The 22,096-nt window shown below is 39.6% G+C and overlaps 3 protein-coding genes across 3 annotated transcripts; all 3 read left to right on the forward strand.

The window, feature by feature from the left end:
• Positions 1-3,097: 3,097 nt before the first annotated feature.
• Positions 3,098-5,903, forward strand: igfbp1b (insulin-like growth factor binding protein 1b). The gene is made up of 4 exons (XM_048164343.1): positions 3,098-3,510; positions 3,594-3,736; positions 5,003-5,131; positions 5,223-5,903. Exons 1-4 carry the CDS (start codon positions 3,174-3,176, stop codon positions 5,346-5,348), a joined length of 735 nt encoding a protein of 244 aa, XP_048020300.1. The 5' UTR covers positions 3,098-3,173; the 3' UTR covers positions 5,349-5,903.
• A 3,290-nt stretch (positions 5,904-9,193) lies between these two features.
• LOC125251289 (gastrula zinc finger protein XlCGF7.1-like) lies at positions 9,194-13,204 on the forward strand. The gene is made up of 2 exons (XM_048164269.1): positions 9,194-9,437; positions 11,954-13,204. The coding sequence occupies exons 1-2, from the start codon at positions 9,365-9,367 to the stop codon at positions 12,739-12,741; spliced, it is 861 nt and encodes a 286-aa protein (XP_048020226.1). The 5' UTR covers positions 9,194-9,364; the 3' UTR covers positions 12,742-13,204.
• Positions 13,205-14,650: 1,446 nt separating this feature from the next.
• Positions 14,651-19,303, forward strand: LOC125250437 (gastrula zinc finger protein XlCGF8.2DB-like). Its single transcript, XM_048163011.1, has 3 exons — positions 14,651-14,753; positions 15,490-15,620; positions 17,952-19,303. The coding sequence occupies exons 2-3, from the start codon at positions 15,536-15,538 to the stop codon at positions 18,938-18,940; spliced, it is 1,074 nt and encodes a 357-aa protein (XP_048018968.1). The 5' UTR covers positions 14,651-14,753; positions 15,490-15,535; the 3' UTR covers positions 18,941-19,303.
• Positions 19,304-22,096: the final 2,793 nt, after the last annotated feature.

A 22,096-nucleotide genomic window follows, 5' to 3' on the forward strand; every position in this document is an offset into this window, starting at 1 on the left:
GTAACTCCACAATTTTCCTCTACATGCTCCTTAAAGTTTGCATGAAACAGAATTTGTGCTGGACACGCACCATTAGCCACAATTTAGGCACTGTGTAAACCCTAACGCTCAAAATACTTAATTCGTTTGAGTAGGACAAACTTAAATTAAACAAATTAGTTCAGTTAAATTAACTGTTATGAGTATTTAAAACTTTCTTTTACTTTTGAGTTCACAGCACTGACATATTTCAAGTAAACTAAACTGTTTTAGTTGCAGCAGATTTCTAATTCCCAGCATGCTTTGCATCAGACTGTATAAATGTTGAAATTAAGTGTTATTTTGTGTGTTTTTGCATAAGATTAACATGGGGAGACATAAGTTAGTGTTTAATGTTGTGTTATGTTGGGATTGACAGGGGGTTCTGTTATGTTAGTTTTGTAGGGTTACCATTCTGGTGAATAGTAGACCGTGTGGTTAGGTTGAGGATGGGCTGCACAACTTTTAAAACCACATATACTGTATATTGTTTGATTACATACATGCAAGTATATATTGACAGTCTCTTTGATAGTTATAATAGCATGTGTTTTTTGCTAACTAACGTTTAACCAAGATCTGAATGTGATGTTTATGTAAATTAACTAAATGTACTTGAGTGGGGCGAGGCTGAGAACTGTGGGAGCGAAGGAATGCCAGTGATGTGATTGTTAATGAGAGACATCTGTGCACCACACTGGCCTTGCTCCACTTCCATGGCTCTCGGCCCCGCCCCACTTGTCACAAAAAAATTAAGTTCTACTAACTTAAACAAAAATAAGTTAGTTAACTTAAATGTTTCGAGGTAATAAGTTTCCTCAAATGTTTTGAGTATTCTGAACTTATTGAGTTTTACAGTGTGAGATTGAATCAAGTATTTCCAAGTATTTCAGAGAAATGTAAAGATATCTGAATTTAGCCAATTAATAAGTGAAAGCATAAATTCTGTTGAGGCAATATTTCAGATTCTGTTGAGCATGAAGAAACAGATTTGTTTGAACAATGCGCTGTAAACCCGAATAAGTTGGGCTCAATGTAACGCAGAACTAAGCAGAACTGTCAAGTTTTGAGTTTGTTGTACTCAAGCATGTTAATTGCTCTTAACTTAAAGTACTGAGTCAGCAAACTCATTTTAATAGCAATTAACATAAAAGATTTACTTTTATTATTTTGAGTTCTTGCCAATTAAATTAGTTATTTACTTCGCTGTAAACCCTAAAACCCTGGGTATATTTCACTTTCCGTGCCCGGACGCGAGTGCATCTTTCAAAGTATTCTAAACCACGGATTCGCGCGGATGACTGAGTTCGACACATGCGCAGTACAATTTTTTTTCTATACTCTTTACCAAACATTGTGTCATCAACGGGACATTCGCTGGGCAGGATCGGAGGAGGAAAAATAGTGCATCCACCATTGCAGCATTGTTCAGAAGATACACGAAGAGAACAGGAATCAAAAACGATGGAGAAGGCATGCTTCTGAGTTAACTCGTCTTGTTTTTGAATCGCTCTTTACACACACACTTCTTCAACTACACGTTGTGCTCAGTACTGTGCGTATTGCCACCTAGTGGACTCTTCTGTCCTGCTTGCGCATGTGCTGTTGCAAAATTATATCATGCGGACGGTGCACAAACGCGGATGGCCGAAGTATACCCGGGGCTTAAGTTGCCAGAACTCAAAGTTGAATGCAAATTTTTGAAGTTAAGAAACTCAAAGTTTATGTAAGATTTTTATTTTGTACTCATACATTTTTATTCTTAACTTGAAATATTTGAGTTTGATATTTGAGTCAATGTAAATATTGTTAGCTATAACAATCTTGCAAAAAAACAAACATTACATAACACTTAATTTTAACATTTACTCTCCCTTTTGAATGCCATGGGCAAAGCATACTGGGAAATAAATCCCAGCCTAATTTCAGTTAAACTTACGTTAGTCTATATTAAAAGAAATGAGTTCATACAACTCAAAACAATGAAACAGTTTAATTTACTTGAAATATGTTAGTACTGTGAACTCAAAAGTAAAAGAAAGTTCTAAATACTCGTAACAGTTAATTTAACCAAACTAATTTGTTTAATTTACGTTTGTCCTTCCCAAACCAGTATTTTAAATGTTAAAGTTTACAGTGTGGACTGAACTGTGTCTGCAGGTGAATCTGCCGCAGTGGCTGGTGAATTTGATGTTTGACATCGAGGAGGCTACGACACATGAGCTCACCATCGAATAAAGACACGGCGTGCATTACAAAGGAAATGGAGGTCATTTGTGTTTGTCATTCTTTGGGTATTTTTCTTGTTACCTCACAAAGAAGTTTAATTCTTCTCTGTGCACTGTTTTCGTTCTTCTTGCACAATCTATGGGTGAAACGTGTGTGTGTGGGTGGGATGTAAATGATTTGCTCGTAGTGTGTGTGTGCGTATAAGCACCCATGAGCCTACAGCGACCATCAGCCTGACAAACAAAACTTGAACTCGTGCTCATCATTAAAGCTAACTGCAATATACTGGAATAAATGAAAACATTCAAGCAATTTTCCAAACCAGTAGTGTCTGTTGTCTTCAAACCGGTTTGACCTATTGGTTGACCTCATGCAAGAGATCTCATGAAGTGTCCAAAGTTGGACTAATACTACACTAGAAACTGTTAATTACTGTGCGGCACTTCATGACAAACATGTTATGATTGCTGGAGACCTTGCAGTAACCCGTCCTGTTATGCAATGGCCACATGACCTTGTTTTTGTGACCTAACTCAAAGTGTGGTGGTCAAAAACACATCTTTGAGATATGCTCACGTAACTCTTGTGTGATGGGCAAACTAGTGGATGATGTTTTTTAAATAACATGTAATAAACAGTGGCATAATGAGCCTGTTTTTGGTGGAGAGGGGCACAAATTGTGTGTCAATCCATATTGCGGAGGAATTGGTTTAGCACACTTCGTTCTAGAGTAAATATTGACATCTATGCAACCAGAGTAAACCTATGCACTGACAAAAACAGCATAATTAAAACAGATGACTAGTCAATGATTAACTACTCCGAGGTCATCATGTCACAGCATAAAAACACGGCACACATCCACAGAGAGCCAGATCTGACACACACAGCAGCAGTTACTGATTTCAACAGCTTGTTCTTCTGCTATGAGAGCGCCGTTTGTGTTTGTGATGTTGGTGAGCGTCCTCGTCCGTCCGGCGGATCATTCCCCCGTGATCGGGCCTGAACCCATCCGCTGCGCTCCGTGCTCGCAGGAGCAGCTCGCCGCCTGTCCCGCCGTGTCCTCGGACTGTCTGGAGGTCCTGCGAGAGCCGGGCTGTGGGTGCTGCTCGTCCTGCGCGCTGAAGAAAGGAGACTCCTGTGGCGTCTACACAGCTCACTGCGGCACCGGCCTGCGCTGCGTCCCGAGGCCTGGCGACCCGCGACCGCTCCACGCACTGACCCGCGGTCAAGCTGTCTGTGCAGAGTATGACCAGACAGAAGGTACGATTCTGTACGGTTGATTAGTTGCTTTCCAGGTCATTTGAGAGAAACTACTCATGTTTGTCTCTGAATTGCCTTTCTAGAGGACACAGACATCACGTCTGATCAGAGCTCGCTGCATTACCTGCTGGGACTCAACAGGCCGCTCGACCCGCAGGACATGGCCGAGGCACAGGAGAGCATCAAGGCCAAGGTCAACGCCATCCGAAAGAAACTGATCCAACAGGTACTGAGACCGGCAGGATCCAGCGAACACCCTTACATTTACAAAACATTTTACTGGCTGAAGCTGTTGAGTTTGTACACATTTAAAGCAGAGTTTGCTTTGTATTTGAGACAAGAATGGTTTGACCATTCATCATCACTCTAAGATTTAATTGCATTGCATTTCCATCCCTTTGGATTACACCATGTTAAAGGGTTAGTTCATCCAAAAATTTAAATTTGTCATTAATTACTCACTGTCATGTCGTTCCAAACCCATGAGATCTTTATCTTCAGAACACAAATTGAGATATTTTTGATGAAATCCAAAGTTTTTTTCATCCCCCATAGAAAGCAACGTAATTACCGTCATTCAAGGTGCAGAAAAGTAGTAAAGATGTATAAATACTAAGCTGGAATTTGGACGTAAACATGGAAGCAACAAGTTAGAGAAGAAATTGTTGAATAAAGTTGTTACTTTTGTTTTGTTTTTGCGCTCAAAAATGATTCTCGTCACTTCATAACATTTAAAGTTGTCTTGAGTACCTTTCTGGACCTTGAAATTAGTTATGACATTGCTGTGTATATAGAGAGGTCAGGTCTTGGATTTCATCAAAAATATCTTAATTTGTTCTCCGAAGATGAACGGGTGTAGAACGACATGAGGGTAATTAACAGAAATTAAATTTTTGTGTGAGTGAACTAACCCTTTAACATAAACCAACTAATGAAAATGTAATGCATATTTGTCAGCCATACATAAATGAAGCAGATAAGATTTCTGCACTCAAAATATATAAATAAATAGACAATTTATATCATAGTTTATTATTAACTTTTCAATATATTTGATCTTATTTAAATAATCATATTTTCAAAATGCATTTATTCAGATGGCTTAGACTTAGATTAATCTGTGGAACAAGCCATATTCAATTCTTTAAAATAAAAACAAATTTAAAAACAAATTGAATTTTTTAATGATGAATATATATATAAACCTGATATTCAAAACACAGTCAGTTTATTAGTGCTATTAGAGAAATCTTACCTGTTTCATATATGACAACGTTAAGTTTGTTTATGGAAATTTATGGAAATGTCATATGCAATTCAAATACATAAATTCATCATCACTCTATGATTTATGTATTTAAATTGCATATAAAAATGTCTGGATTACACTCATTTGAATTCCCCAAATTGATATTCCCAAGCTTGTATTTTTGGATGAACCATCCCATTTCACTCTTGAATGTTTTAGTGATTGTTTCTTTCGCTGGTCTAGGGTCCGTGTCACACCGAGCTCCACGCCTCTCTGGACATCATCACACAATCACAGCAGACGTTAGGCGAGAAGTTCACGAGCTTTTACCTCCCCAACTGTGACAAACACGGATTCTACAAGGCCAAACAGGTGGCTTTTCCTGTCTGTCCGAACCAATGAAATCTGACCCTAAAGAGGCACACTAACCCTAAAATGCTCGTTTTCTTCCTCTTTCTATCAGTGCGAGACATCTCTCATCGGCCAGCCTCCTCGCTGCTGGTGTGTGTCGTCCTGGAGCGGAAAGAGAATCCCAGGAACTGATGATTTAACGGCTGATTCCCAGTGTCATCAGGAGCTCACGCAGTGATGATCATACCCTTAACTTATATTTACTTCCATACCATATCAACACCTATTTATTCTTATGTATATGGCTCTTATATGGTCTTAATATTTATGAACTAGTTTTTGACAGAATTCCACCAGACGTAATCACTGACCTTCACAAACTTTTAAAAAACACAGATATGAAGTCTTTACACTCAATGACATTCATTCAGCAGTATTATACAGTATGTCGGTCATGTGATGAGTCTGTAATTCTGCCTTAGTCTGTGTTCACTGTGTTCAATTCATTATAACCGTGTTTGCACAGCAAGTGTTTGGATTCTTAGTCTGAAAACTGTTTATAGCCTGTAAAATTGTTTGTATTCTGTAAACTCAATTTTAATTGTTTTATTTTCATTTCACTATGTATTTAAAACAAATGTCTACCTCACATTAGACATGACGTCTCTATGGACTCCCTGAATATTTAATGTGCTGCTGTATTTATTCTGAAACCATTGTTTTATTGTATATACATGTAATATACTGTACATTTCCTCAAAAGTTTCTTTCAATAAAATGTTAGTTGTACAGATTGCACAGGACTCCTTCTGTGAAAACTATGAAACTGTTGAACAAAGTGAGTCACATTTGATGTATGGACATTTAGTGTTATTTCTATGTGATTACTGATATGGAGCAACAGCATTTGTATAATCTGAATAACACTGATTATTGAGATGCAGGACAAAACCTTGATTTACCTGCAAATAGTTCTTAAAATATAAACATTTCCACTCTGAGATGATCTGATTAAATATGCAACGCCCTGATATACTTCAGGTGAAATCGAAAGAACAAACTGGTGTGGTGTAATTTCAAACAAAATCAGGCCGAAATGAAGATCATTTGGAGTTTTGGAGTTCAGAACAGTTCACCGATACAAACTTTTATGGAATGTTCGCTCCAGCTTTGATCATTGGTCTGTGGTGATGATGTAATAGGTGGGTGTGGCTCTGAGGCTCCGCCTTTTTAAAAACAATTAAATCAGTACACTAATGAGGTAAAATAAAGCCTGATTTGATAATTGCTTGCTTATAAGTGAAAGTGCAATAGTTCTGATGAAATGTAAAAATAAATTTTTTTCAAATGACAATCATTGCAATTATAATTTTGAGCAAAATAATTGTTATCAGTTTAACCATTATGCAGCATGACGAAAATGTGATCTGTAATCTGTTGATTGACAAAACAAATTTATTCAGTTGAAAATTAGGAACATGGTTAAAAAATATGGCTAGCTGTGGAATAAGCTATATCCAGTTATTTAAAATAAATGAGATTAATTGGATTTATTGATGATTGATAAATATAGAAATCTGGTTACTGTGTATTCAAAACACAGTCAGTTTATCAGTGATATTAGAGAAATCTTACCCATTTTATTTGTCAACATTAAGTTTATTAGTTTGTTAAAACTTTGTAATCAAAATGACTGGAAACTTCTAAATTTTACATTTAGAGTTTTCTTTGTTTTTGAGAAAAAGAACATTTTGACCAAAATCCATCATCACACTAAGATTTATATTTGCAATTGCATATAAAAATGTCTTGATTACACTAATTTTGTATTCCCCAAATTGACATTCCCAAGCTTGTATTTTTGGATGAACCATCCCTTTCACTCCTTGAATGTTTTAGTGATTGTTTAGCAAAATAATTGCTTATTATCAGTTTAACCATTATGCAGCATGACGAAAATAGTTTTCATTGACGAAAACTAGCCTAAAATGGCCAGACATTTACTAAAACTTGATAAAAACAGAATAAAGTTGTCTAAATATAATAAAACTAAAAGGAACATAATTACATTACCAAAAACTGAATTAAAAAGTAGCTTACGAAATTAACACTACATTAACACTCTTCCCTTCTAGTCACCTGTCTCCTTCCTGACTTTCTGGGAGAAAAGGGTGTTTGTCTGTGCAGATTCTTTCAGTTTACGTGGGAAATGTCTGTACAACGGTGTGTATGTCGACACCTCTATATGGGTCAGCACTGTTTGATCAGTAGGTCAGATGTTAATGTCTAAGACTCCAGCACACAGTCTACATCACAGTCCTGATTGTTTCGTCTTGAGCAGGAAGGTGTCGCCAGGCCACTTGTAAAGTGGCTATGTTAACGGCTCACTACGGCAACTGCTTTTGTCTTGATGTTTACTGAATGACACTTCAGACAATGAACAATGAGGGGGAGTCAGACGAGATGGTGCTAACCCTGTGTGTGTGTGTGTGTGTGTGTGTGTTCAAAATTCTGGCCTGATGAAGAACAATACAAACAGCAGGAGCAGAAGCGGAGGTCAAAGGTGACAAGTCCACATCTTTGCAGTCATAAATCATTTTTGACACATGGTGGGGAATACTTTCTTCTGATAAACATTAAAGGATAATTATAAGTATCAACAGAATAAAAGTTTAGTTAAGGGATAGGAATTTTAAAGTATTTGGGGTTTAAAGTATTTTATTTATTTGTGTGTCTGGTACAAATATATGATCTTGTTTTCTGAATACATTCACTCAAAAAAATGATTTTTGATGCTGTTCACTTTATTTAAACAATTTATTTTGATTCAACACCATTGTATCAGGTTTCTGGTTTAGAATGTGATTGATTAATGTTTAATTGACTTAAAACAATTACTCTTTGACTTAACTTGATGTTTTCATATTAAAATAACATGTTTCAATCAAGTAAACTCAACCAGGAGTTAATCAAACAGGACTTTCACTTCCCAGAGAGTAAATGTTGAAATAAAGTGTCATTTTAAGCATTTTTTTGCAAGATGAGAAAATTGAGTGTCTTTTTAATGGTTACTGTTCTATTATGTTGGTATTTAAAAGTTTTGGTTATGTTAACGGTTTTGGGGGTTACCATTGTGGAGAAGTGTTGCACTTGTGCTTGGGTAACAATGATTAATTTCACTTTAATAATGAACTGAACACTACCAGGACTGTTTTGGGTATTGTTTCTCAGAATGAAACATCACAATTTAAGTAGATTTTAGTTGGATCAGTGGTATTGAATCTACGATTAACTTAGAGTATTATTATTTACATAAATCAAATTAAATTCAAATTGTATTGAAACAACTAGATACAGATAGATAATCATTAAATTACCATAGCCACACATGCAACATAACATTAACTAGTTGGTGCAACAAGGCATAATTTTGTTAAATTAAAGTGAATTACCACAGTAACACAATACAAACATTTTGATTCAACTAGTTGCAAAAAAGTTACAGTGACATATTAAGATCATGTTTAAACTACAAATGTATATTGTGTTTACTTTTTTACTTGATTTGATTAGATGCGTAATGGTTGCTACAGTTAAATCATGTTAATTCAACAATTTATTTTTTTGAGTGCTGTAGACCACATTTCTTCTGTTATCTACTCAGAAAGAAGGGAAGTGAAGCCCAACAATTGTATCTAAAAAAAAAAAAAAAAGCATATGAAGTAAAATATTATGTCAATAAAAGCATTTTTTTTTTTGACACAGTAATAGCAATGTTACATGTTAATAGACTAATTTTGGCACGTGAAGATGAACATACAACAAAACCACTGCAGGCTAAAACAACACATGCAAACAGATAAATTCATATTAAATTAATATAAGAGATATATTGATTAATTTATCATCAAAAGAAGAGCTCTGTATCAGAATCGCCTCAATTCTTCATGTAAAGAGAAGCCGAGCATTTAGAAATAAATTCATCGCACCATTAAACAGTTGAAGTTATTCATGAATTAAAAAATAATAATGATGTGCATGGATAAAACATTTATAATAAATACTACAACATTGTGATTTTAGCCCTACTTGGATGGAGAGTTTGGGAAAGACAGTCCAAGAAGAGTTTCCATTGGCTAATCGATCAGTTAAGCCACTCCCACAGCCGTCGTCATAAACACGGAATCAGACCCTGATCATCAGTCTGGAGAAGAAGCCGCTGGATGAGGAAGATCCAGAAGAAACAGCTGAAAGATGGAGTTTGATAAAGACATGAGAGACTCAGAAACATGCAGAACGACAGATGAAGAAAATGAGGAGGAAGAAGGTAGGTGTCCATTATTGACTCTTCATTAGAGAAGAGAGTAAAGCGTCGGCCATTCATGACTTTAATCTCAAATTTACATGCGTGGATTTGCCGAAGCACTAACGAGAACGATAGTTGGACAAAGTTGTACGTTATCTAGTATCCTACTTTTCTGTTTTTCTTCCTTTATGTGACATTATGGTATCAAACTAATAGTAAAATCAAATGTTTATAAAAATATTAATATCAATTGCAAAAACAACATATCTGTACATTTGTAATTATATCTTGTGTATAGTTAATATTTTTCCTTTAATACTGTATTGTACTGTATTATTAAATGTAGGTTCATCGATTTTTAATGTTGTTTTATGTTCCAGTTTATTGACTTTATTTGTCTGTTATATACGGAGCCCCTAAAGCAGGGGTCACCATTCCTGCTCCTGAAGGGCCGGTGTCTCTGCAGAGTTCAGCTCCAACCCTAATCATACACACCTGAAGCAGCTAATTAAAGTCCTACTAAGCATACTAGAAACTTCCAGGAAGGCATGCTGATGCAAGTTGGAGCTAAACTCTGCAGGACACTGGCCCTCCAGGAACAAGTTTGGGGACCCCTGCCCTAAAGGGACATGGTGGTAGAAAAAAAATGGGAAGGAAGGAAATTTTACTTGGTGGTGGAAAAAAATTTGGGATGGGAGGAATTTATTTTTTTTTCAAATCTTTTGCGTTCCCTCGCAAAGATTGCGTTCCCTCGCAAAGATGTTTTGCGTTCCCTCGCAAAGATTGCGTTCCCTCGCAAAGATGTTTTGCGTTCCCTCGCGAAGATGTTTTGCGTTCCCTCGCAAAGTTATAATTGTTCCCTTGCTGTGAGCTCAGACAAACAGAGCAGGCGGCGGAGATACAGACGGTCCCTTCAGGCGTGTATCTCCGCCGCCTGCTCATAGAGACCAATTTATTATAAAACACATTTGAGGAAAATTGGGTTGTTGTAGCTTGTTGTCTAGGTAACTATGATTGGAAGTACTGTAGCTGCATTTGTGTTTTAACAACGTTTAGCTCACGAGTTATTAATCCGGGAAGCTCGAATCTGTGAAAATATTGACAATTGAACTGCTTGACATAAGCACTGACTGCATTTCTTCATGTTTGAGTCCAAGAAGTTCAAACTCTATGAGCCGCGCATTATTTGTGTGCATTATTAACGTATGTTACTAACTGAAACACTACTGCCAGCCAGCGGGACATTAAAGAGGAAGTGTTTGTCCGAGCTCACAGCAAGGGAACGATTATAACTTTGCGAGGGAACGCAAAACATCTTTGCGAGGGAACGCAATCTTTGCGAGGAAACGCAAAACATCTTTGCGAGGGAACGCAAAACATCTTTGCGAGGGAACGCAATCTTTGCGAGGGAACGCAAAACATCTTTGCGAGGGAACGCAATCTTTGCGAGGAAACGCAAAACATCTTTGCGAGGGAACGCAATCTTTGCGAGGGAACGCAAAACATCTTTGCGAGGGAACGCAATCTTTGCGAGGAAACGCAAAACATCTTTGCGAGGGAACGCAATCTTTGCGAGGGAACGCAATCTTTGCGAGGAAACGCAAAACATCTTTGCGAGGGAACGCAATCTTTGCGAGGGAATGCAAAACATCTTTGCGAGGGAACGCAAAATATTTTAAAAAAAAAAATTCTCCCATCCCAATTTTTTTTCCACCACCACGTAAAATTTCCTTCCTTCCCATTTTTTTTTTCTACCACCATGTCCCTTTAGGGGCTCTGTAGTTATATGCAAATTTTTGTAACCAATACAAAACAATAAACAATAGAAAAACAATATAGCTAAATTCAATATAATACAATACTATACAGTATAAAACATTAAAAATACACAATAGATGTAATTACTAAAGTACAGATATATAGGTAACACTTAACAATAAGGTTTCATTAGTTAACATGAACTAATAATGAACAACTGAGACCTTTTTGTAAGTGTTACCGATATTTTTTATTATTTTTTTTTTTTTTTGGTATCTTTAGTTCAAACAGTTTTGTAGTTTATTGGATTTACAGTATTGCATTCTGAGTTCTAAAATTATTATAAAACATGAAATTCTAATTTCAAAATCAGAGCCTTGTGCTATAAAAGGGATATTTTTCTGAACAGTTTATTGGTTTATAATAGTAACAGATACCATAATGACATATAGTTAAATTGTTTAATTGACTTATAAATCTAATTAATATTGTATTTCTTTAAATTAAGGCTTGTGAAAAGGGTCACTAAAGTAACAAAACAGCAGTGGGTGCTTCTCATTTCTGATCCTCGTCTCCCAGCCTCTATCAACTTTCTCCCAGTTTTATTGCCATTACAAATGAGATCATGAATGTTTAGCATATAAAAATATCACATAAAACAGACACTGGAGCTCTGATGTGTTGTGCTGTTAAATTGAGGGTCACTTTGATTAACTAGATCCTGATTCACCTGTATTCTGCCCACTTTGATTTTTAACCATTTAATTTGTTTCATTCAGACCTGATGGAAGAAGAAAGTGAAGATGAAAGTGAAGAAGAAAGTGAAGATGAAAGTGAAGATGAAAGTGAAGAACTGAGTGAACAGGAAGAAGAACATCTAAAGAAATCTAAAAAGAACTTGTCACGAAAAAGAACAGGAGGTAAACATTCATGCACCTGCCTTCAGTGTGGAAAGAGTTTCGCATGTAAAGCAAGCCTTAAGGATCACACAAGGATTCACACTGGAGAGAAGCCTTACACATGCAATCACTGTGGAAATGAGTTTAGATTCAAAGTAACCCTTAAAGAACACATAAGGATTCACACTGGAGAGAAGCCTTACATATGCGATGGATGTGGGAAGAGTTTCAGACACAGATCAAGCCTTCGGGAGCACACTAAAATCCACATCGGAGAGAAGCCTTTCACATGCCTGCAGTGTGGGAAGAGTTTTACACTTAAATCATACCTTAATACTCATATAAAATCTCAATCCAGAGAGAAGCCGTTCATCTGTCCTCAGTGTGGAAAAGGTTTTAGTCGGGCGGCACTCCTGAAAATCCATGAGAGCATCCACAGCGAAGTGAAGCCGTATCACTGCGCTCCATGCGGGAGGAGTTTCAGCCAAATAGCCGCCCTTCAAAGACACTTGAAATCTTTCATACATAATAAATACAGACCCCTAGAAAAATTCATGCTCCAAACTGTAGCCTCAGGTCATGGTTTTCCCTCAGGAGCAAATGTGTTCGAAAAGAGCAATTCACTAAAACACATTACCTGCAGTGAGAACGGCAGTACAGGGACATGAATGTATTAGTTCTTAAAATTTAAACATGTCTGGTGCTGTGAAGGTCAGGATTAACAGCTGTCATGTTTCATTTGGTGTTTTCATTTAATAAATACTGTTTTACGTCTAGATCAGGGGTGGGGAACTTTGGCCTTCAAAATCCACTTTCCTGCAAAGCTTGCCATAGTTACTCATTTGTTAATTGATTAGCCCCACCTGTTCCTTGTTCCATTTAGGGTGTGTATTTATACCCTGCTTGATTTGGTTATTTGTTCTCATCTATATGTTTTGGTTCACTGTGCTTCTGCATTTTTCCAGTGTTCCTGAGTGTTTTGTTTTTTTATTTTATAAATACCACTTTGTCTCAAGATCTTCATCTCTCCTTGTCTTGCACCAACCGTCACAACAACATTTGAGGAAAACAGAAAATTATGCAGACATATTTTTTTTGGCCAGGCTGTCATATATGGAAATTATGAATGAACACATGCAAAAAGAGAAAACCAAAAAAATATTGCACTGAGAACTGAAAATACCTCATTGTAATATTAAGAGCCTAAAGCCTTGTGCACACCGGGATGATTATCGTGCGCTTATCGCCAGCATTTATCGTCTTCAAACCCAATCGATTTTCACTGGCGATGCGCAGAGTAAACGTCTAAACCTGCAAATTCAGTGCAAGTTAATGGTAGTGCAAATAAACACGCTGAATAATATTTCTTGAATGTAAATAAAACCATAAAAATATGGATATAAAATGGCATATATGGCATATACATGACATGAAGAGATGGTAGTCAGAAACGGTAGTGCAAATAAATATATTTATGAAATAGACATTCTGTACATTACATTCTGTGTAAAAAAAACACAAAAAACAATAAAAATACAGAAATAAAATAGCATATAATACACATCTTTTGGTGTGGCCAAGAACTGGCAGAGCACCCATAGTTTGTAGGGGTCTTCTTTGTCGTCTTCTTCTTATCAGTGTGTGCTTGGCAAGTCGTCGGTGTGCACACTCACATTGGCACCCTTTGTTTAGTCATGAGGCATTAAACGTCGGCGATAAGTGTGCGTGATATTCGTCCCAGTGTGCACAAGCCTTATGAGTGTGTTATGATGTTGGAAGCTAAATCAGTCAATTCTAAAATGTTAATGAAAATGTAAAATATTATTTTTGGTCATTTTGTCATCAATTTGTCTTCTGGGGCACGATGCCAATTTATGTTTGAAATAGAAATCTTTTGTAACATTATAAATGTCTTTACTGTCACATTTGATTATTAATGCCTCCTTACTGAATAAAAGTATTTAAAAAATCCACTAACCCCAAACTTTTGAATGTAGTATTATGGTTTTCACACAGAAAATTGTTCAGACATAGTTTTTGGCCAGGCAAAGAAATAGAAAGTATCACAGTTTCCACAAAATATAAAGCAGCACAACTGTTTTCAACACTGATAAAAATCATAAATGTTTCTTGAGCATCAAACCATCATATTAGAATGATTTCTGAAGGATCATGTGACACTGAAGACTGGAGTAATGATGCTGAAATTTCAGCTTTGATCTCAAAAATGAATTACTTATTTTATAATGTAAGAATATTTACTGATTTTGCGGCTTTTTTTTAAAAATAAATTAATGCAACCTTATGAGCATAAAAATCTTTTTAATAGTGTTTGTGTAGTTCCTACATTGCTGTTATCATCAGTGGTACCTCTGATGAATGCATTCATGTAGACTAAAAGACTTTCTATAAAACTTAAATTATCTATATAGTATCCCATGTGATTAACTGTTTTTATTGTAAAAACATAAAACCCTTTTAAGTAGAAAAAAAAATCACACAGTGCATCGTAAACATAATGGGTTTGTCTGATTGGCTCAAATCAACCTGGCACTAGGACCGCGCGCCAGCGAGCAGATCGCGCACTTCCGGGTGTCACGCGCCAGCGGAGCAACTGCCATTGAAATGCATCTCAATCTCTCCATATATTATAGAAGGCGAGAGGAAATCTGGCGTAACGGTAAATGAATTTATGTTTTACAGTAGTTTACACATTCTGCAGATGATCTGGTATTAGTTATGGCAGCTCTGTAAAGCCAGTGAGCGCTAGCCTGATCTGATTATAATGTTTTATCCTCTAAAATATCTGTTTATGGCGCCAGTATATGAGCTGAATAGATATTATAGATATAGAAAGTGACAAATACTGAAACGTGCTGTCTGACATCTTTAAGCATTAAATAAACACGAGACAGTGCAGTACAAACAATACTGAGTTTAGAAATAAGATTTAGGGCGATTTGATCATTTAAAATTAATTCAGTAATTGTATTTGTAATGAAAATTAAAATATAGTTTTTTTTTATTATTATTATTTTTAACTCCAAGGACATATCTGTGGTGACAGTACATTATATTATTATTAAACATTATATTACAGTTCCTATACAGTGATAGTAGATTTTTTATAGGATATTGATGTAACATACAATATAATAATTTGTATTTATTAAAAAAATACAATATACTGAATATGCAAGTTCATGTTATAATAGAAACACTGAAAATCTTAATAAAGTCTCATCAGTGATTTATTTCTAACACAGCTGAGGTGTTTCAGTGTTATTTCACACAAGCAGCTGTGAGTTTATGGTTCATATCTTGTCATGTCACACACATTTTTAATATTCATGAGTGACGACCATCGTATGATGAATTCAGCACTAAATACTAATAATGACTTTCTGCTCCAGCAGTTTCCAGGTGTAGAAAGTGAACAGTGTGAGTGACACTATTGTAAAGATGGAGTTTATTAAAGAGGAGAGTGAAGACACGAGTGATGCAGAAACATGCAGAATGAATGATGAAGAAACTGAGGAACAGAGAGGTCTGTGATCATTCTTGACTCTTCATTAATGACTGTTTGGTTACAATCACAGGAGCTGTTAAATGATCTCTCTTTATCTTTGCACCATGTTGCATTATGATGCATAAACAAACATCATATCTTAACTTAAACTAAAGCAGATGATCATTAGTGATGCACCAATCATGTTTTCATGGATGATTCTGATGTTTTTTTCTAAGCAAATTGGCTGATTCAAATACAGATTGCTTTCTATTTTTCTTTAAGCAAATTTATTTGCTGTTTATTTGCTCTATAACAGACCAAAATAAATACCTGTAGCCATTTGAAATTAGAGTCAACCTCTGCATTTTAATCATGATCCAAACAAAGATGCTGCACACATGCTAATCTAATTTTAATTAGATTATATAATTCCAAGATTTAAACTTTAGATGTGTGGAATTATGCTGCATAAAACATACCTGTAGAAAACAAAAACAGCAGGAAGGAAAATGCAGATTCACTCTCTGACAGTAGGTGGTGCTAATGGAGCAGACTACCGCTGAACACAAAGCAGTTATAAACACTACTTCATAAAAATGTCATCGAAATTTCTGATTTCGTCGATGTTAACTTCCTTTTTACAGACTTCCTAATATTTTCACACAAATGACATTTTGGGAAATAATTGCAATGCAGTTTGTGCGCAAGTCCAGAACAGAGATTGGCCAAAATAAAACTAAGAACCGTCCAGTTCTGACCGGTGCATCTCTAATCATGATTTAAATGGGCTCAGAAATTACATATCATGGTGCAAAGATGTTGAGACGATCCTCAGAGAGTCACATGACATGATACACGTCTGAACACACACTTGAGACGAGGAGACGCAAGCCAGAGATTCCCTGCTAACACAAATATACCATAATAAATGATCGGTGATCTATCCTCAACAGTGGCGAATTTTAAATTGAGATCAGTTCGTGAGAGCTGCCAAATTTAGTAACTACAACATAAAAACATAAAAACTGTTATAACTACGCAACTGTTCGTCCAATTGACTTGAACATTGGCATGCACTGTCTTTGTCCGAGTTGCTTTGATGATGTATGATGACATTCATGTATCTCAAAAAACATGGCTGCCATCGGCCTATAAACTTTGAGCACCTCTTAGACCAGGTTAACAGAGGCCAATCGGGACAAAACTTGGTGGGCCTGTCTGAATCGTGGCCCTAGAGGTCTGTGCGAAGTTTGAAAGACCACTGGGTGGCACAATCGTGTTTTAGTCCCTATATATCATGCAACGTATCACACATTCACACAATATTGATATGATATGTTGAATCTTCTCATTCTGAACAACTTTGCCTCAAAAACCAGCGCTGTCAATCAAATTGTTCGTTAAACATTTGCAATTATTATTTAAAATCTACTTACCATTTGTGCAATCTGTTCAAAACTTGACATGCATCATCTAGAAACACTCATGGCAAAAAGTTATTTAAAGAATTGCGATTGGTGATTAAGGTTCGCAACAGAACGCCAAAACGTTTGAAGTAACATGCCTTTTACTAAAATGGTTATATCTCTTGATTGCAAAGAGATATTTTCACCAAACATGGTACACGTGTGTACAAGCTCAGTCTGAGGACACAGTAAAAAAAAAAAAATTGTAGTGTTTGGCCATTTTGTGGCACTGTAATAGTACAAAAACATGAAAATGGCTAATAACTATGCAGTCGTTAATCCAGTTGACTAGAAAATTGGCATGCAGTGTCTTGGCCGAAGGTGCCATGAATGTCTATGAGGACCTTCGCGTCTCTCAAAAAACATGGCTGAACAAAACTTGGTGGACCTATTTGACCCTTGACTCTAGCGGTCTGTGTGAAGTATGAAAGAAATCAGCTACCAGGTGGCACTACGTATCACACATAAACTATATTCATTGCATATGTTGAATCTCCTCATTCTCTAGAAGTTTGCCTTAAGGTCCTAGGTATTTCACTCAACCTCAAAACCACTGTAGTACAATTCTCAAGATTTTTTTGGTCAATAATTAACAAAAAATGTTCAACTTTATTATTTGGATAGCCATAACAGGATCATTCAGAAATGTATCTCCATCCAAAAGCCTATAAATCTTAAATCCTTTCGTGTCTGCCTTGACTCTAACACCATAAATGGCATAAAGGTCTTAAAAGCTTGAACCCCGATAAATGCTGCTTGCAGCTTTAATATGACTATTGTAATTTTAACTGGTGCCAGGATCAGTTCATGTGTTCATCTGGAGCCCTGATGATTGACCTCTTAATTTCTGCCATGAAACTGTGAGTCACTTTTGTTTCTTATTTGTCTGAATTGATTCTAGACATGATGGAAGTGAAAGTGGAGTGTGAAGAACTGAATGTAGTGGAGGAGGATCATCAGTATCAGAGACCTCAGAAGGTCATAACGGGAGAAAAGCCATCGCAGTCCGAAAGCGATTTCTCCCAGAAAAGAACAGGAGCCAAAAAAGCACCATTCATTTGCCCTCAGTGTGGGAAGTGTTTCACACTCAAAGTGAATCTCAAAAGCCACATCAAAATTCACACCGGAGAGCGTGATTTCACCTGTCTGCAGTGCGGCAGCAGCTTCTTCAAAAACGCAGATCTGAAGAGACACCTGCAAACACACACCGGAGAGAAGCTGTTCAGCTGCCCTCACTGCGGGAAGAGCTTCACACGCAAAGAGAGCCTGGAGAATCACATCCGGATCCACACCGGAGAGAAGCCTTTCACCTGCCTGCTGTGCGCCAAGAGCTTCATACGCAAAGGACACTTTAAGAACCACATGCGCATTCACTCCGGAGAGCGTCCGTTCACGTGTCACGAGTGTGGGAAGAGCTTCACGCAGGCCACCATCCTCAAAAACCACCAGCACTCGCACTCGGGAGAGAGACCGTTCAGCTGCGGCCAGTGCGGTAAAAGCTTCATCTCAGCGAAGCACCTGAAGATCCACCAGAAAATTCACCAGAAGCTTTTCTTGTGCTCTTTCTGTGGAAAGATGTTCTCGCAGCTGGGCTACCTGAAAGAGCACCAGAAAATACACAGCGGCGAGAAAGCTCACATGTGCTCGGTGTGCGGGAACAGCTTCTCTAGAGCCAAATATCTGAAAGAGCATCAGAAGGTCCATACGGGAGAGAAACCCTACAAGTGCTCACATTGTGACAAGAGCTTCAGTCAGTCAGGGAACCTGAAAATACACGAGAGAGTTCACACTGGAGAGAAGCCGCACCGCTGCCCGCCATGTGGAAGGAGTTTCGTCACATCCAGCGCTCTGCTGTCTCATCGAAGGAAATGTCGCCAAAAGTTGTCGTAGAGAGCAAGAGTCAATAGTGTGAAATTCAGATGAACTGAAGTGTCATTGTGCAAGATCATTTGCTTCTACATCTTTGTGCACAGCTACATTAAACATGTTAACTGTGTGCAGTGGCATTCGTTTACATCCACATATTTATATGCGAACTTTGGAATATTGCAATAAAAAGTGTTGTATGGAAATGCCAAGATGCACATAAATTCTAAAAATGTGCATAAAAAACATATGAACTCAACTGAGGCGGATAATTGTTTTATCCGATGAGAAGACTATGATGGAAGCTACGATGGAAACGTCTCGGTTACAAAGGTAACCCTCGTTCCCATTCAGTCTGTCACGTTCGACGTATGTCGGACAGACCGACGAATAGGAATCCCTACCAAAGCGCCACAGGAGCTGCCCCCTTCCATCGCTCTGTTGTAAGCCACCTGAACCCCCTTGCCTGAGGATGGTGGGACAGGGCTAACACAGAGAGAGTCGATCACTGCTGTTCCCCAAAACCCATTCAGTGAGACTACTGGATAACGCTGGGAAAGCGTACCCTTTCGCTGGGAAAGGAACGCTGCGGAAGCCACATCCTTCCCCGAAGGAGTTATGTGGAGAAGTACATATGGACTAACCCTGTAGGGCTGTGCTACATATGGAAGAGCTGGGGTGACTCCAACCCGATGAAGGGTAGGTTCTCCCAGAGGGAAAGACACGGGCTTCGTTTAGGAGCAACCGTGGAACCAACCATATGGGATCCCCGTAGGGTCACACATATGGAACCCAGCCTAAACCCGGTTCTCAAGGATACAACGGAGTATAGGCCTGGCGCCAGACGCTCCGCCACGTCGGCTGCCGAAGGGATATCGGAGGATTCGACAGGGTCTGCCTTGTAGGGACTCTCTGGAGAAAAGAAGCGCATGTAGCGCAGCAAGCCGACACTAAGCCGGGGCCTCTCCGTGCCTCTGACCTGTGGCGAGAACACGGGAGGAGACCGGCTCGACACGAAGGCTATAGTATCTAGCGAACGTGTTAGGTGTCGCCCAGCCCGCAGCTCTACAAATGTCTGTCAGCGAGGAGCCACGAGCCAGCGCCCAGGAGGATGCGACACCTCTCGTGGAGTGAGCATGCAACCCTGAGCTTGGTAAGCCAGGGCGATGGCATCCACTATCCAGTGGGCCATCCTCTGCTTGGAGACAGCCTTTCCCTTCTGCTGGCCTCCATAACAGACAAAGAGCTGGTCTGAGGTCCTGAGGCTTTGGGTTCTGTCTATGTACAGTCGCAAAGCACGAACTGGACAGAGTAAAGCCAGGGCTGGGTCTGCCTCCTCCGAGGGCAGCGCTTGCAGGCTCACCACCTGGTCCCTGAAGGGAGTGGTAGGAACCTAGGGCACATAGCCAGGCCGGGGTCTTAGTACCACGTGGCTATCACCCGGCCCGAACTCCAGGCACGATTCGTCGACCGAAAATGACTGCAGGTCCCGTACCCTCTTGATGGATGCCAATGCAACCAGCAGCAAAGTCTTCATAGACAGAATATTTAAGTCTGCCGATTGCAAAGGCTCAAAGGGAGCAATCTGAAGTGCTCTTAGCACCAGAGCGAGGTCCCAAGAGGGTATGGAGGGGGAACGAGGAGGATTTAACCGTCTCGCCCCCCTAAGGAACCTGACGACCAGGTCGTGCTGACCAACAGATTTGCCATCTATGTGGTCGTGGTAAGCGGAGATAGCAGCAGTATGGACTTTGAGAGTGGAGGGGGACAGCCTACGCTCCAACCCTTGCTGCAAGAAGGAAAGCACGACTCCGATCGAGCATCTTCGGGGGTCTTCTCGGCGAGAAGAGCACCACTCGACGAACAGGTTCCACTTCGAGGCGTAAGCACGTCTCGTAGACAGTGCACGTGCCGAAGTGATGGTGTTAAGTACCTCAGGGGGTAAGTCACCTAGAACCTCCGTGTCCCATCCAGGGACCAGACATGGAGTTTCCAGAGGTCTGGACGCGGGTGCCAAAGAGTGCCCCGTCTCTGAGAAGAAGGTCCTTCCTCAGAGGAATGGGCCAGGGAGGGCTGTCGCAAGGAGTGAAAGTTCTGGGAACCAGGTCTGGTTGGGCCAATAGGGCGCAACTAAGAGGACCTGCTCCTCGTCCTCCCTGACTTTGCACAGGGTCTGTGCAAGTAGGCTCACTGGGGAAACGCATATTTGCGAAGGCCCCGGGGCCAGTTGAATGCCAGTGCGTCTGTCCCGAGTGTGCCCTCGGACAGGGGTAAAACAACTGGCAGTGGGAGGTTTCCGGTGAGGCAAACAGGTCTACCTGAGCCTCTCCGAACTCTCTCCAGATCAGCTGGACCACCTGGGGTGGAGTCGCCACTCTCCTGGCAGCTCAGCTTGTGATAGCTCGTCGGCCACATGGCTCAGCACACCAGGGACAAGAATGGCACGAAGCGACCTCAGACGCTTCTGACTCCAGAGGAGGAGATGGCGGGCGAGTTGCGACATGCGACGGGAGCGTAGACCACCTTGACGGTTGATGTACGCAACGGTCGCAGTGTTGTCCGTACGGATCAGTACATGCTTGCCCCGTAGCGGCCCTTTGAGGCGGCTCAGAGCAAGACGTACTGCTAGCAACTCGAGGCAATGGATGTGCCAATGCAGATGGGGTCCCGTCCAAAGCCCTGACACTGCATGCCCGTTGTACGTGGCAGCCCAGCCGGTGGCAGGAGCATCTGTGAATACCACAGAATGCCGGGACACTTGTTCTAGGGGCACTCCTGCCCGGATAAACAAAGGGTCCGACCACGGACTGAAGGCTTGGCGGCACTCCTGAGTGATTGGCACCCGGAACGTGCCGCGTTGCCACGCCCATCTCGGGACTCGGCCGTGAAGCCAGTGTTGAAGCAGTCTCATATGAAGCAGACCAAGCGGGGTTACTGCCGCCGTGGCCGCCATATGGAGCCTCTGAAAGAATTTCAGTGGGACCGCTATCCTGCCATTGAACGTATTCAGGCAGTTCAACACCAACTGAGCACGTTCCTCTGTGAGGCGTGCTATCTGTTCGACCGAATCCAGCTCCATACCGAGAAAAGAGATCCTCTGCACAGGGGAGAGTTTGCTCTTTTCCCAGTTGACCTGAAGACCCAACTGGCTGAGGTGTCTGAGCACCAAATCCTTGTGTT

Source organism: Megalobrama amblycephala, linkage group LG17 (assembly GCF_018812025.1).
Source record: "Megalobrama amblycephala isolate DHTTF-2021 linkage group LG17, ASM1881202v1, whole genome shotgun sequence".
Classification (NCBI taxonomy): domain Eukaryota; kingdom Metazoa; phylum Chordata; class Actinopteri; order Cypriniformes; family Xenocyprididae; genus Megalobrama; species Megalobrama amblycephala.